This window comes from Bos indicus x Bos taurus, chromosome 8 (genome assembly GCF_003369695.1).
Source record: "Bos indicus x Bos taurus breed Angus x Brahman F1 hybrid chromosome 8, Bos_hybrid_MaternalHap_v2.0, whole genome shotgun sequence".
Classification (NCBI taxonomy): Eukaryota; Metazoa; Chordata; class Mammalia; order Artiodactyla; family Bovidae; genus Bos; species Bos indicus x Bos taurus.
Window position 1 is genome coordinate 72,672,925 of NC_040083.1, and position 14,925 is coordinate 72,687,849.

The 14,925-nt window shown below is 42.2% G+C and overlaps 1 protein-coding gene across 2 annotated transcripts in view; it reads left to right on the forward strand.

Annotated features, from left to right (window-relative positions):
• DOCK5 (dedicator of cytokinesis 5) overlaps nt 1-11,388 on the forward strand; it is a 280,652-nt gene extending 269,264 nt beyond the window's left edge. For both annotated transcript variants that reach the window (XM_027549946.1, XM_027549947.1), the window contains 5 exons: nt 787-953; nt 6,339-6,507; nt 7,163-7,301; nt 9,319-9,422; nt 10,359-11,388. In XM_027549946.1, coding sequence (XP_027405747.1) covers nt 787-953; nt 6,339-6,507; nt 7,163-7,301; nt 9,319-9,422; nt 10,359-10,463 — 684 coding nt within the window. In that variant the 3' untranslated portion in view covers nt 10,464-11,388. The remainder of the gene's footprint in view (nt 1-786; nt 954-6,338; nt 6,508-7,162; nt 7,302-9,318; nt 9,423-10,358) is intronic.
• The last annotated feature ends 3,537 nt before the right edge of the window (nt 11,389-14,925 follow it).

Here is a 14,925-nt window from a genome sequence, read left to right on the forward strand (position 1 = left end):
TGTGTATGTGTGTGTGTATATATATATATATAGGGGTGTGTGTGTATATATATAGTGTGTGTGTGTGTGTATATATATATATTTATCAGTCAGTTCAGTCGCTCAGTTGTGTCTGACTCTTTGTGACCCCATGGACTGCAGCACGCCAGGCCTCCCTGTCCATTACCAACTCCCAGAGCCTACTCAAACTCATGTCCATCTAGTTGGTGATGCCATCCAGCCATCTCATCCTCTGTCATCCCCTTCTCCTGCCTTCAGTCTTACCCACATTAGGGTCTTTTCCAGTGAGTCAGTTCTTCTCATCAGGTGGCCAAAGTATTGGAGCTTCAGCGTCAGTCCTTCCAGTGAATTTATTTATATATGTGTGTGTGTGTGTGTGTGTGTGTGTGTGTGTGTGTATATCTGAATCACTTTGCTGTACATCGGAAGCTTAACAACATTGTAAATCAACTATACTTTAACAAAATAAATGTAGAGTTGTTAAGTATACAGAAAATGAACTCACAACTTAGACGTTAAAATGTCAGGATGTTGTGATACACAATTACAAAATATCTCATTATATCATAATAAGCAAAATAGTATGTCAATAAAATCTTCCCAACTACAGAAAAAGAATATAGCATTTGTAGTATTTAACAGCCAATGAAGCACAGGCACCAACCTATCAGGATGGGGTCCCAGCACTGACACAGATGGGACTGGCCATAAACCAGTGGGAACTGCGCCAGTTGCTAGGGGCTTAATTCCAGGCCAGCTAACCATGAGGGGTCATGTCTCCTTCAGCCACCCAACTTGACCGACCGGAAGCAGAGCCGCACAGGATCTGTGATGATCCCCTACATCATGTCATCCACACTGCGGAGATTGTCCATCACCTCAGTGGCTTCCTCTGTGATCTCCACCTCTTCTAACTCATCTGATAACGCTCCTTCCAGACCAGGATCTGATGGGTAAGGCTTTGATCTCTAATTGCCAAGAAGGATAGGTAAATCTTTCCTAATGTTTGCCTTTGGTCACCCAAGTGAAACTTGGTCAATGTGGATGTGTCATCTTCATAGGAAAATAACTCACAGTACCTGGGTTATTAGTTTTGGGATCTTTCTCATCATCTTCCTCATGAGAAATATCATTATTTACATGATAGTAACAACAGTTATGAAAAATAGAAAAAAAAATCACCCATAATCCTGTCACACCCTATCAACCCACCCAGTCATATCCTAGTTTGTCTCACAATAATTTCTAGTTATTGCTTGCCTTTTGTTTTTCATTATTTCAATTAAAATTTTTTTTGGCTGGACCAGGTGGCATATGGGATCTCAGTTCCCTGCCCAGGGACTGAACCTGGGCCATGGCAGTGAAAGCTGGGAATCCTGACCCAGTAGGCCACTGGAGAAATCCTTCATTATTTCAGTTTTTAAAAATAACTTAAAAATTTATTTCATGAATAGGAAATATAATCACATATGAAATTTAAAAGGGTATATCATAAAAATAATCTCCCATCAGTCCCAGACTCCCAGCTTATCAGTACCACTCTCCAGAGGCCAGTGATATTGTCTTCTGGTTTTGTTCTGTTTTTTGGCTGCACTGCTGGACGTGTAGCTCTTGAGTTTCCTGACCAGGGATTGAACTCATGTCCCCTGCATTGGAAGCTTGGAGTCCCAAGCACCGGACCACCAGGGAAGTGCCCCAGGTTCTGTTCTTGGTGCCTTTCCAGCAGCTTTTTATCTGTACAGAAGCAGTTCCTAAATATATATCCTTTCCCACATGTTTTTGATATATAAATGGTGGTATATAATACTCTATCTGCCTTGCTTTTTTCACTTACTAGATCTGGAAGTCATTCCATTTCAGAACAAAGAGAGCCTCCTCTTTTCTTTGAGGTTAGATATCTCATGATACACCTACACCATAATACACTCCATCATTGTTTCCTGATGGACATTTGATTGATTTAAGCCTTTTACTATCACAGTAGTGATAGCAGTGAATGATCTTCAATATATATTATTTTGGGGGTGGGATGAATTGGGAGACTGGGATTGGCATATACACATTATTGACGCTATGTATTAAATAGATGGCTAATGAGAATCTACCGTATAGCACAGGGAACTCTACTCAGTGCTCTGTGGTCAGCTAATTGGGAAGAAATCCGAAAAAGGGGATATATATGTATACATATAGCTGATTCACTTTGCTGTACAGCAGAAACTAACACAACATTGTAAAGCAACTATATCCAATAAAAATTAATTTTAAAAAAGAATGGAAAAAAATTACTTTGTAAATATTTAATTATAGCAATATAAGAAAAAGTCAAGAAGTGAAATTACTGTTAAACATATATAGCTGAAGTTCTCAAAATTATTCATAAAATGACTTTCACAGAGATTATAACCGTTGATAGTCCCACCAGCAATATGCAAGGGTACCTGGCCACTCACACCTTGCCACCAAATTGTGTATCATCAGGCCTTTTAATTTTTACCAGTTTGATAGGTGGAAAATGTTTTCTTGGCATGGGGATTTTGTTTTGTTGCACTTGTGGTTTTCTTTCTCTTGTATGAAATTGAGCATTTTTTCATTTGTTTAGTAGCTTGTATGTATTTTATTTTCTGTGAACTGTGGTCACACATGTACATTTCTGTTGGATTCTGGCCCTTTGTGTTGAGCTGAAATATTACCCTAATTTTTCCTTTGTCTATTGACTTTGCTTCTAAATTTTTATTTAGTTGTGCTGATTTTTGTTTAAGTGCAGTCAAATACCTTAATACTTGATTTTATGACTTCTGGATTTTATATCATGGTTAAAGTCCTTCCCTACTGTAAGACTACGAAAAACTAATTTTACAGTTTCACTATTTATAATAAAATCTATGATTCTTTTTTAAGTTTATTCTCCTATAAGGTATGAAGTATAGAGCCAATTTTTTTCCATGCTTGGCTAGCCTATAATGTTAAGTGAGCAAACCATCTTTTCTCTACTGATTTGAAATGTCCTCCTTATTTAAAAAAAAAAAATCAAATTCTAATGTGTTCTTTAGGTTATTCATGGACTTTCCCCCCATTTCTTAGACCTACCTATATGGTTCATGCACTTCTGCTAATTCAGTCTTATTTACTGTAGATCTTAAAGGGTTTTAAGTGTCTAATAGCTTTTTTCAGAATTTGCCTGGCTAGTTTTACTCAGTGCTTGTTTTTGGATTAACTTGTTTAGAATCCTGTTGTTATTTTTATTGAGATATGATGTTACATTTATGGATTGAGTTTATGGCTTTTTGATATTCAACCTTCCTTACCGGAAACGTGGAGTGCCTTTCCATGTGATCAAACTTAAAATATTTTAAAGGAGTGAATTCATAATTGTGTTCAAATAGAAAAGCATGGGATGTACTGTTTTGTGACCTACTGCTTAATTTTATATAAATGATGAATACTTAACATCAGTGTGAATTTTAATGTTGAATATAAGTTAAATCTTTTGGCTTAAAACTTAATTTGTAATCTTTTAATTCCATGCTATAATAGCCATACCACAAAAATAACCTGTTCAAATGGTCTTCTACCTGGAAATTAAATGTTTTTTATTTCTTAAATTATTTATCCATCTTTTACATTGACATAGATATCTTTACATAGTTGCAATTATCACATGGATAGAGTTTGGTAATTTGCTTTTTCCTCTTTGTCTTTTTATTATAAGCACTATCTACGGTGCTATATAATATTAAGATTTTTTTCATCATTTTTGATGGCTGTTTATCAGTACAGCATATGAATGTGCCATAATTAATTCTTCTCCCTATAATGGGATGTTTTAGCTGTGTCACTCTAAACAGGTAATCATAAAAGTTCGTTATAAATTTAATATAAAAGCGTTTAGGTTGTATCAATATAAAATGCATTTATATTATTAGTAGCATGTATTTGTGTACATTTAGCTTTATGATCACTTAAGATATATTCTCATTTCTAAGTCTTTTGGTTAACATGGAGTATAGGATGCACTTCCAAAAGCATGTATGACCTATTCAGGAGAGGTATTTTTTTTTACAGTTTGTTTTGTTTTGTTTTTTAATTTTTATTGGAGAATTGTTAATTTACAATGTTGTATTAGTTTCAGGTGGACAACAAAGTGATTCAATTTTACATATACATAAATTCAGTCTTTTTTAGATTCTTTATAATTCTTGCTGTATTATCACAAATACTAATATGCAATGCCATATGAAATGTATGAGTGACTATATCATTTTTCATAATATATTCACTTATATTAGGTATTTTTATTATTTTTAGTCTTGTAAATTCCTAAAGATTAAATAATACCTGGTTTGCTTTTCTCTTTTATGGTTTCGGTCATGCTGTTAAAGGGATACTACTTACTTTGTGAAAGGGCTTCCCTGGTGGCTCAGATGGTAAAGAATCTGTATGCAATGCGGGAGACCTGGGTTCAATCCCTGGGTTGGGACTATCTCCTGGAGAAGGGCATGACAATCCATTCCAGTATTCTTGCCTGGAGAATCACCATGGAAAGAGGCGCCTGGAGGGGTACAGTCCATGGGGTCTCAAAGAGTCATGTAGAAGTTCTGTTCTGTTCAGTACGACTCTTCTCTTAATTGAACTCTGCCCCATTAAAAAAAAAAATTTTTTTTCAAGTAGTTATTGAGAACCAGAGACCCAGTAATTGCTGATCCATTAGGGCAGTAAACACAGAGCAGATGACTGGGGTCCTATTCTTGCTGTGACCCAGGCAAGGTGGGTTATTGCTCTTGCCCACATTTGCCCAATGAGGAAGAAGACATCATTGAACTTCCCTGTCAGTCCAGAGGTTAAGACTCTGTGTCTCCAATAAAGAGGGTGTGGGTTTGATCCTGGGTCAGAGAACTAGGATCCCACATGCTACACGGGGTGGCCAAAAAAATTTTTTTTTAATTACAATAATACTTACTATTTTTCCCTTTATAACTGATAAGCAGTTTAGGGAGAGATATTTCAAAATCTCTCTAGACACTTTTGTTTCTCATCAAATTCTTCCCCTCTATATCAGCATCTAATCATGATTCTTACTATGGCATTTAAAATTTGTCAGTGTAATTAAAAAAAAATTGTTTTTGAGAAGTTCTCTATATGCTAGGGCTTCCCAGGTGGCACAGTGGTAAAGAATCCACCAGCCAATGCAGGAGACAAAAAAGACACAGAGTTGACCTCTGGGTCAGGAAGATCCCCTAGAGAAGGAAATGGCAAACCTACTCCAGTGTCTTGCCTGGGAAATTCCACGGACAGAGGAGCCTGGTGGGCTACAGTCCATGGGGTCACCAGGAGCTGGACATACTGAGCATGCATACACCTATTTGCCAAGTACTGTTGTAAGTATTTTGTAATAACCCTTTGAAAGTGAAAAAAGTATTAGTTGCTCAATTGTGTCCGACCCTTTGAGACCCCATGGACTGTAGCCCACCAGGCTCCTCTGTCCATGGCATTCTCCAGGTAGGAATACTGCAGTTGGGTAGCCATTCCCTTCTCCAGGGGATCTTCCCAACGCAGGGATCAAACCTGGGTCTCCCACTCTGCAGGCAGATTCTTTACTGTCTAAGCCACCAGGGAAGCCCTAATGACCTTATGAGATAGATATTATTCTTATCCCCATTTTTACAGATAAGGAAACTGAGGTATGAAAAAATTATCTGCCCAAGGTCACCCAGCAAGTAAATGTAGGTAAGATGTGAATGCAGGCTGTAGGGCTCCAGGGCTTGTGCTCTTAGCCACTATATTAATGCTGCCCGTTCATCTCTTACTGTATGAACTCTCTCTTTACCTATAAGTTTAGTAAGATCTTATCTTCCTAGCATAAGATAAATACTCACTAGTATTTTCTTGGCGTGCTTGGATGGCCTCATTTCTTACTTGTAGACCTTGAGATGTTCAGTTGGCAGTTGGAAGTTCGGGTTTAGAACCTGAGAAGGAAGCCACAGGTGAAGGTGTTGTTGAAGAGTCGTATCCTCTGGTTTTTGGGGCATCAGTTTTCACTGGCAGGTGATCAGTGTTTTCTGACTTTGTCCTTGTTTGTAGCTGACAGGTCAGTCTTTTGTTTTTTTGACATGTAGTTGATTTATAATGTTGTGTTAATTTCTACTGTATTGCAAAGTGACTTGGTTATATGTCATATATATTCTTTTTCATAGTCTTTTCCATTACGGTGTATTACAGGATACTGAATAGAGTTTCCTATGCTGTTGAGTAGGGCCTTGTTGTTTATCCAGCCTCTGTACACTAGTTTGCATCCACTAACGCCGGCCTCCCAATCCTTCCCTCCCCCACCCCGATAGGTCCTTCCTGGAGCCACTGTTGGAGCGCAGGGCCTCGTCAGGGGCCAGAGTGGAAGATCTGTCCCTCAAAGAGGAGAGTGAGACTCGGATAAGCAAGTTCAAGATTAAAGACTGGAGTCTGAGCAAGTCCCAGGTCATCGCAGAGAAAGTGCCAGAACCTGATCTGATGGTAAAAACAAAAAACCCAAAACAAGATGACTGTAGGTTTTCCACCGTGTTCCCTGTAGGCAGGCTTTTCACCATTGACCTCATAACTGTGAGTGACTAGGTTGAAGCCTGTCGTGCTTTCTCAGGACACAGCAGCCTGAGATGGGCTCAGATCTTAGATGGTGCTGAGAAAACCATGTACAGAGATCCAGCTCTCTAAATCAGTAATGGCGCAAGATCTACCCTCAGTGAAAATATGTGGATCGATGCTTAGAGTTGTGATTCTCACCACCATGTTCCATGAGCCCATCCAAACATTGTCATTTCCCTTCTTTTAGTTTAAAAAAAAAATAAAAAGTACGTTTTCTTCCATAAGCCACATCATGTTGTTAAATGTTGTGGGACTGGGTATCCCTGAGAATCAGGGTGGCTCATCTCCACACTAAATGACACAACCCATTGGCTAGCCAGAAAATAGTCTGTGCACCGGGGATTCCCTGTTTGTGTCTTCATCCTCGTACCCTCCATGTGCTAGTGTGGTAAACTTACAGAGGGCTCCTGGAATTTTGCCCTTTAACAAGATTCTGCTCTGCAGACAGGGTTGTTTAAAGAGTATTGATGAGTTCGACACTCTTCACAGTGACAGTGTTTTGCTTTGTTCTCCCCCCCCCCACTAGAGCCCAACCAAGAAATCACAGAGACCCAAGAGTCTCCAGCTGTCGGACAATCGGCTGACACCATTTCCTGGCGCTTCAACTCCACAGTCAACAGCCCTGAGCCCACCCCAACTCACTCCTAAAGCGAACAGGGCCCTGAGTAAGTTTACTTGTAGAGACCCCTTATAGTCATTTCACTAGGTGATGGAGTATGTTTATGAATCTGGGCCATTTTTAATCAAAATAGCCACAAGGGGACTGAGATGATAGTCAAATTGGTTCAGTTTGGTGGTCATGGGTGTCATTCAGTTAGATTAGTGTTTGGCCAGAGTCCTTAGGTTGCTAAGACTCATTAAACTTTTCTATACAGGGAGCCGTGGGGCTTTCCTAGTGGCCCAATGGTAAAGAATCCACCTGCCAGTAAAGGAAACACAGGTTCAATCCCTGGGTGGGGAGTAGGAATCCAGGTAGGAACTCCAGTTCAATCCCTGGAGTAAGAAATGGCAACCCACTCCAGTATTCTAGCCTGGAAAATCCCATGGATGGAGAATCCTGGCGGGCTACAGCTTCTGTGATCATAAAGAGTCGGACATGACTTAGCAGCAGTACAGGGAGCACCGTGGGGTTTCACTGCCCGTTTTCCATTGCTGATGGTATAAATGAGATCGATTGGACTAGAACTAGATAGGAAGTAATTTAGGAACTGTTGGCCAAGTAGCCATGTGCTTTATGTGGAGAAGGGTCTGAAAGGATAAGAAATAGACAAATTACACTCAGGTTTGGGGAGTCAGCAGTACACAAGTCCTGAGATGAAGTACAAGGATGCTTAACCAAGGAGCAGTGGAAGAATAGATCGTCACCCCAAACAGGAGACTGTAGTCAGCCAGCATCAGAGTTAATCAGGCACGGTTTCCTGGAGGAAGTAGATATTGCACTCTTTATTTTTTTTTTTAATTTTATTTTATTTTTAAACTTTACATAATTGTATTAGTTTTGCCAAATATCAAAATGAATCCGCCACAGGCATACATGTGTTCCCCATCCTGAACCCTCCTCCCTCCTCCCTCCCCACACCATCCCTCTGGGTCGTCCCAGTGCACCAGCCCCAAGCATCCAGTATCGCGCATCGAACCTGGACTGGCAACTCGTTTCTTACATGATATTCTACATGTTTCAATGTCACTCTCCCAAATCTTCCCACCCTCTCCCGCTCCCACAGAGTCCATAAGACTGTTCTATACATCAGTGTCTCTTTTGCTGTCTCGTACACCGGGTTATTGTTACCATCTTTCTAAATTCCATATATATGCGTTAGTATACTGTATTTATGTTTTTCCTTCTGGCTTACTTCACTCTGTATAATAGGCTCCAGTTTCATCCACCTCATTAGAACTGATTCAAATGTATTCTTTTTAATGGCTGAGTAATACTCCATTGTGTATATGTACCACAGCTTTCTTATCCATTCATCTGCTGATGGACATCTAGGTTGCTTCCATGTCCTGGCTATTATAAACAGTGCTGCGATGAACATTGGGGTACACGTGTCTCTTTCCCTTCTGGTTTCCTCAGTGTGTATGCCCAGCAGTGGTGAGGGGTATGTAAGTTCAGGATCTCATGCCTGATGATCTGAGATGGAGCTGATGGAATATAATAGAAATAAAGTGCATAATAAATGCGATGTGCTTGAATCATCCTGAACCCTTCCCACCACCACGATCCATGGAAAAGTTGTCTGCCACAAAACCAGTCCCTAGTGCCAAAATGGTTGGGGACTGCTGCTTTAAATGATAAATTGTAATAGTCCAATATAACCAGTATTTATTAACCACCTAGTTTGTGACAGATGTTTTTTTCTAAGAACTTGGGATATATCAGAGAACAGAGTAATACCCTAAGTTCTAGAAAATATTCTCATCTTCAGTGTAATAGTGACACCCTTTAACAAAACATGAAATTTTTACTTAAGAGTTTCTCATGACGCCTTCTGGTGAAGGAAGGGCGCTACATGTGTCCCAGCGGGTAAGAGGTCTTCATTCTGTCCACAAAAACTGTAGAATGTGACCTTAGCGATTTGATTGACCAGGTGGTTTAGGGTGGCAGTGTCCAGCGGAAGTGCCATGAGATTCCTCGGTGAGTTCACTTCTCTGCTTTCATCTACTTTGTGTCATTTCCAGGCTCCCCATCGTTGCAGACAGATGGACCGACAACGGCTAATGTCCCACCGCCCCCTCCCCCCAAAAGCAAGCCCTATGAGAGCAGCCAGAGGAATCCCACAGAGGTAGGAAGGTGACAGTGGGCACTGGGGCTGGGGAGCACCCGCTCATGGGAATGTAACCTTGGATTTCCCCAGGTTTTGATAGGCAGGTTGTCCCATTGATTTGCCACTCTGATCAGTTTTTGATTCCTTCCTGAGAGAGAGAGGCATTTTCAATGGGAAGGAAGATGTTTCATTGGATTGAAGGGCCCTCACCCTGGGTCCAGAGGAGGGAAATAAGCCAGGAGTTCTGACTCACACCTGAGTGAATGAGGGATAGTCATTCTGGAAGGGCCTCCCGTGGTTTCCTTTATTCATTCAACACATATTTACTGAGCCCTTACTATACATACGGGCTTCCCAGGTGGCGCTAGTGGTAAAGAACACGCCTGGCAATGCAGGAGACACAAGAGACGCAGGTTTGGTCACTGGGTAAGATCCCCTGGAGTAGGAAATAGCACCTCACTCTAGTTCTCTTGCCTGGAGAATCCCATGGACAGAGGAGCCTGGTGGGCTGTAGTCCATGGGGCTGCAAAGCATCGTACATGGCTGAACACATAGTAATGCTATTTTGGGGAGGCTTCCTTGGTGGCTGAGATGGTAAAGAATCTGCCTGAAATGCAGAAGACTTGGGTTCGATTCCTGGGTCAGGAAGATCCCCTGGAGAAGGGAATGGCACCCTACTCCACTATTCTTGGCTAGAGAATTCCATGGGCAGAGGAACCTGGCAGGCTATAGTCCATGGGGTCGCAGAGTTGCACACAGCTGAGCAACACACACACAAAAGGGAAAAGGGGGAGATTAAACTAGTCATATCTCTAAAATTTTGCCTTGCAAAGGCTTTGTAGATAAACTCAGGTCACTTTTAAGCTAACACTGAATGTTGGAATTGTGGAGGAGAAGGCAAAATTAGGAAGAAAGGGAAGACTCATGTCTCCTTTTGTGTATCCACCCCAACAGATTGCACCCCCACTGCCTGTCCGAAGAGAGGCCATAGTCCCGCCCCCTCCACCTCCAAAAGTACGGAAATCCGGCATCCTTTCTTTTGAGCCTGGATCCCAGTAAGGATCTTATCCTCTCTCTGGAGCTCTGAGCACCTGGACCACGGATGCCTGGGAATTGGCCTTGGAGAAGCAGGGTCCTCACTGCCCGGGGTCCCTGCTGGCCTCCTTTCCTGATCTGGAACTGAGGTTCACCAGCTCAACACTGGTTTCGTCTTTTCCAAAGCGTCTTTTTGATCCATGCCTGAGGCCCTGCCATTTCTCCTCCAACCCATGTGGAATTCCATAGTTGGCCACTTCCTGTGTTTCTCCCTCACCGTTACTACATTTCAGCCTCCAGCACAGAACCACCAGGGTCTCCAGGAGCCTGGATAAGTTCTTCGTTGGTGCTGGTGGTGGGAAAAGCCTCACAAACCTACTCCTTACAGGAATTTCCTGCTTTGCTTCTGAAAAGCTGTACTTAAGACATTGTTTTCTCATGTGGACACACCCTGTGATATAACCCATTGGAAGAGACCAACATCACGTACTTTGGTAGCCAAAACTATCTATCTTTCTGAGGTTTCCCTGTGCTTTTTTTTTTTTTGTGGGAAAGAACATCTTTTTCATGGAGATTGGCTGCTTTCAAGTAGGAATGGCTATCATCGTTGAAAGAATGTGGACTCAACCGTGAGCCCTGAGCGCCTCTGTTTCCCCCACCCCCACCCACCTAAACTGTCCCCCTCCACCTTCCCAGGAGTTCCCCACACTCCCAGCTAATGGTCCTCTCTGCACGGCAGTCACCTCTTCCTACCACAGACTCCCAAGACTCTGACTTTGGCACAGTTTCTTCTATTACCTCGGAGCTCAGATCACTGGATATAAGGGACTTAGAAGCCTGGATTGAACTGCTTTGCTTCGAGATCTCATTGGAATGGTTTGGTGGCCCCCCATCTGCAACCTGATTTTATCCTGGAGAATACAGTGCAATATCTCTTGTTGATTATTTATTCCTTCTTGATTGTTTAATTGATTTGATGATGTGTTCACGGTACCCTCATCAGGCCTCTTTTCAGAAGAAAAGGTAGGGTGATTCAGAGGAGCAAATATTATCAGCAGATACGTAAACAGCCACACAGAACTAAAGACCTTTTGAGCTCGACGGCCCTTAAAAGTCCTCCAGTACCCACCCCCCATTTTGTAGATAAGGAAATTGAGGCTAAACACAGAAAATCCTACTACAGACTCTCCCTAATAACCCAGCTTTCTCATTGAGTTTATACCTAGATAACATCTCTAGAAGACAACCCTGATGAATTCTTCAGTCCCTACCCCTAGCTGGAACAATAGTGGAAATGTCCCAGATAATTTCTGTACTACTTAGCTTTTAATGGCAAAATAGAAAACATTTAGAGTATGGATGTCCTGGGTCAGCCTGTGGGTATGCTCACCAGGGACTCTTCGGCAGCCTTGCCAGGTCACCTTGCCTTTGAGGTCCAGGATAGGTGGGGGGTTTCCCAGATGGCTCAGTGGTAAAAGAATCTGCCTGCCAGTGTAGGAGATACAGGAGATTTGGGTTCAGTCCCTGGGTCGGGAAGATTCTGTGGAGAAGGACAGGGCAACCCGCTTCACTAACCTTGCCTGGAGAATCCCATGGACAGAGGATCCTGGTGGCTATAGCCCTTAGGAGTTGGACACAACTGAGTGACTGAGCACACACAGAGGAGAGAGAGAGAGAGATTTAACTTCCAAAAATTGGGGTTTTCTTGCCTGCCTCTTTGGGTGCCTGTTTCACCACCATTCCTAGGAGAGACGTGTAAGTTCATCACAGCATCAGGGAAGTAAGGCCTCTGAGACGTGTCCAGGGTGACTGAAGAAATGAGAATGCATATTTGCTAGTGCTGTGTTCTTTCTTTGGCTCCACTCAGAGCACCCGCATGTGATGTAGCAGAAAGATGTGAAGCCAGGGCTCTGGAAGTAACCCGTTCAGGGTTGAATCAACCCAGCTATGGCCTCTCTCAGCTTTGCACACCCCCTTGAATTATTTTAAATTCTCTTGAGCTTTTTTCGCCTTTCAAAATGGAGGTCTTCCCTCCCACGCAGACTGCCGGGGGTTCAAGTGAGGCTGACTCTGAAGTAGATCCTCACTCTGTGGGCCTTTCTTGTCTCTGCTGGGCCGACATAATATTTGAAGCTCTCCACAAGCATGATCGATCTTCATTTTTATTTTTTTAGAAGATAATTTGGAGGGTGAGTGCAGATTAGTTCTGCACACAACAGTCCCTCTCTAAAAGGTAGCATCTTATATATTACTAGGGACAAATTGTTAACAAGACCTGAAGACAGGGGACTTCCTTGGTGGTCCAGTGGTTAAAACTCCATCCTTCCAATGCAGGGGGGGTGGGTTCGATCCCTGGTTGGGGAACTAAGGTTCCACATGCCATGTAGTTTGGCCAAAAAAATTTTTTTAAAGATCTGGACTTGATTTTAAGTGGCACGAGAAGAGGAGGAAGAGAATCTGCAGGGCTGACCTGGAACCCAGAGCAGCTTCTGAGAAGTTGCAAGGCAGACTGGCTGGAGGGGATTCATGAGCTTTACATGCTCCGTTAAAATAGAAGGATGTAAACTACGTCACAAAAGAAAGAAACCTGAAGCATGTTCCGTTCAAGTCACAAGGGTGCATTGTAAGTTCTGGCCTTTGGTCAGAGATTGGGGCTTCCTAAGGGGCGCAGTGGTACAGAATCTGCCTGCTGACGCAGGAGACAAGGATTTGGTCTGAGTCAGGAAGATAGATCCCCGGGAGGAGGAGATGGCAACCCGCTCTCGTATTCTTGCCTGAAAAATCCTATGGACAGAAAAGCCTGGCGGCTACAGTCCCTGGGATCACAGAGTTAGACGTGACTGAGCACACAGGGACATCCAATAGACCAGTGCCCAAATACATTTCCTTTTTTGACATAACGTTTTCCCATAAGATTCCCTTCCCACATTCACGCAAATCCTAGATCTCTCCTGCCTGAATACACAGGATTCCAGGTCATGTGGTGAATAAGAGGTCCCAGAGGACACTGGACTACTCACTCTTGGTCAGAAAGAGTCCCATTTGACAAAAGATCCTAAGTAATGTCTGTCCTGAAGTCAAAGAGGAAAGCTGCAAAGCTTTAGGATTACCATAAAGGTAGGTGAAATACTGAAGAAGCAACTGGTCCTTATTTTCCTTGATAAGAACTCAAGTATTGAAAGCCCTTGGAAGTAGCCCCCAAATTGTCACAACCTTTGTGGATGTTGGTTTATGGAATTTTTGTTTGAAATCCTTTCTTCCCTGTCTCTCTCTCTCCATCTGGGCGACTTGTCTTGAATTTTTTTTTTTTTCCAAGAATCGTCTCATGTAGCATAGATTAAACTCTTACTGAATGTCAGACACTGTCCTGACACCCAGGTTGTGACAATCCAATGTGTTCAAAGGGAACAGCCCCAGATACGAGGATTGTGGTGTGTCATGGGAGTGGCAAGACAGTGGCATTGGCCTTAAGGGAAGCCATAAATAAGGTGCTGGGCCAGGGGTTGCTTTCTCCTTCTCCACCTTCATGCCTTGATTCCAAAATTACAGTTGTTTTCCCCTGTCAGACCCATTAAAAAAACAACTGCCACCCTCAGATCGCTAAGACAGAGCCAGAGATCAAGCAGGATATGAGATTATAAGCTGCCTTTTCTAACTCTAAGCTTGGAGACTCCTTTCCCTCTCCTTGCCCTTGGGTCATGGGGTGATTTCTTGTTTTGAAATTAAGGTGTAACATTCAGACAGTTAAGGTCACAAATCTTAGGTGTACAGATGAATCCAATTTGATAATAGTGTACACTCAAGTTACCACCTCAGAGAGCCACAGGCTTCTCCCAGCCGTATGGAAGTCTCCCTGGCATCTGCTGTCATTTATCAAAGGCATTTAGAGGGCCCTTCCATTTGTACTGTCCTTCCTGTCATTTTGCAGGTTTAATGAAAAGGAAAGGAACAAACCCTACTGTCGACACACAAGAAGACTTTATAAAGGGTATACGTTTGGCAGGTCAATTTGGTCAGTCCCTGGACCTTAACCTGAATTTCTTCATATAAAGTACATGTATACATATATATGTGTGTGTGTATTTGAGGTTACATGATTGTTTTAGAATCCTTTCAGGCCTAGCTTTCTTTTAAGTGAATGAAAAAGAGGGGTGGAGAGTCAGAAGAAATCTTAAGTTTCTCTTCCAAAGCTTTTAAATCCTTACCTCATGACTAAGTAGTATTGTAAAGTTAAATTGGAAAAGGTAAGTTGCTCTTTGGGTGGGTTGAAAGTGGAATTATCAGTTTTACTCTACAAAAGGAGAATGTTTTCCTTTTAAGTTCATGATTTCAGGCTGATGCTTACAGTCCAGCCAAGGCTTATCTGCTTGCTATGCATCCCAAACTTATCCATTAGCCACATTTTGTGAGTTGTTCATCCAAACTTTGTCAAAAGCCCAGTTGCCTTGATTGTGTGAACTAGTTGGGTTTCAAACACAAAGTGGGT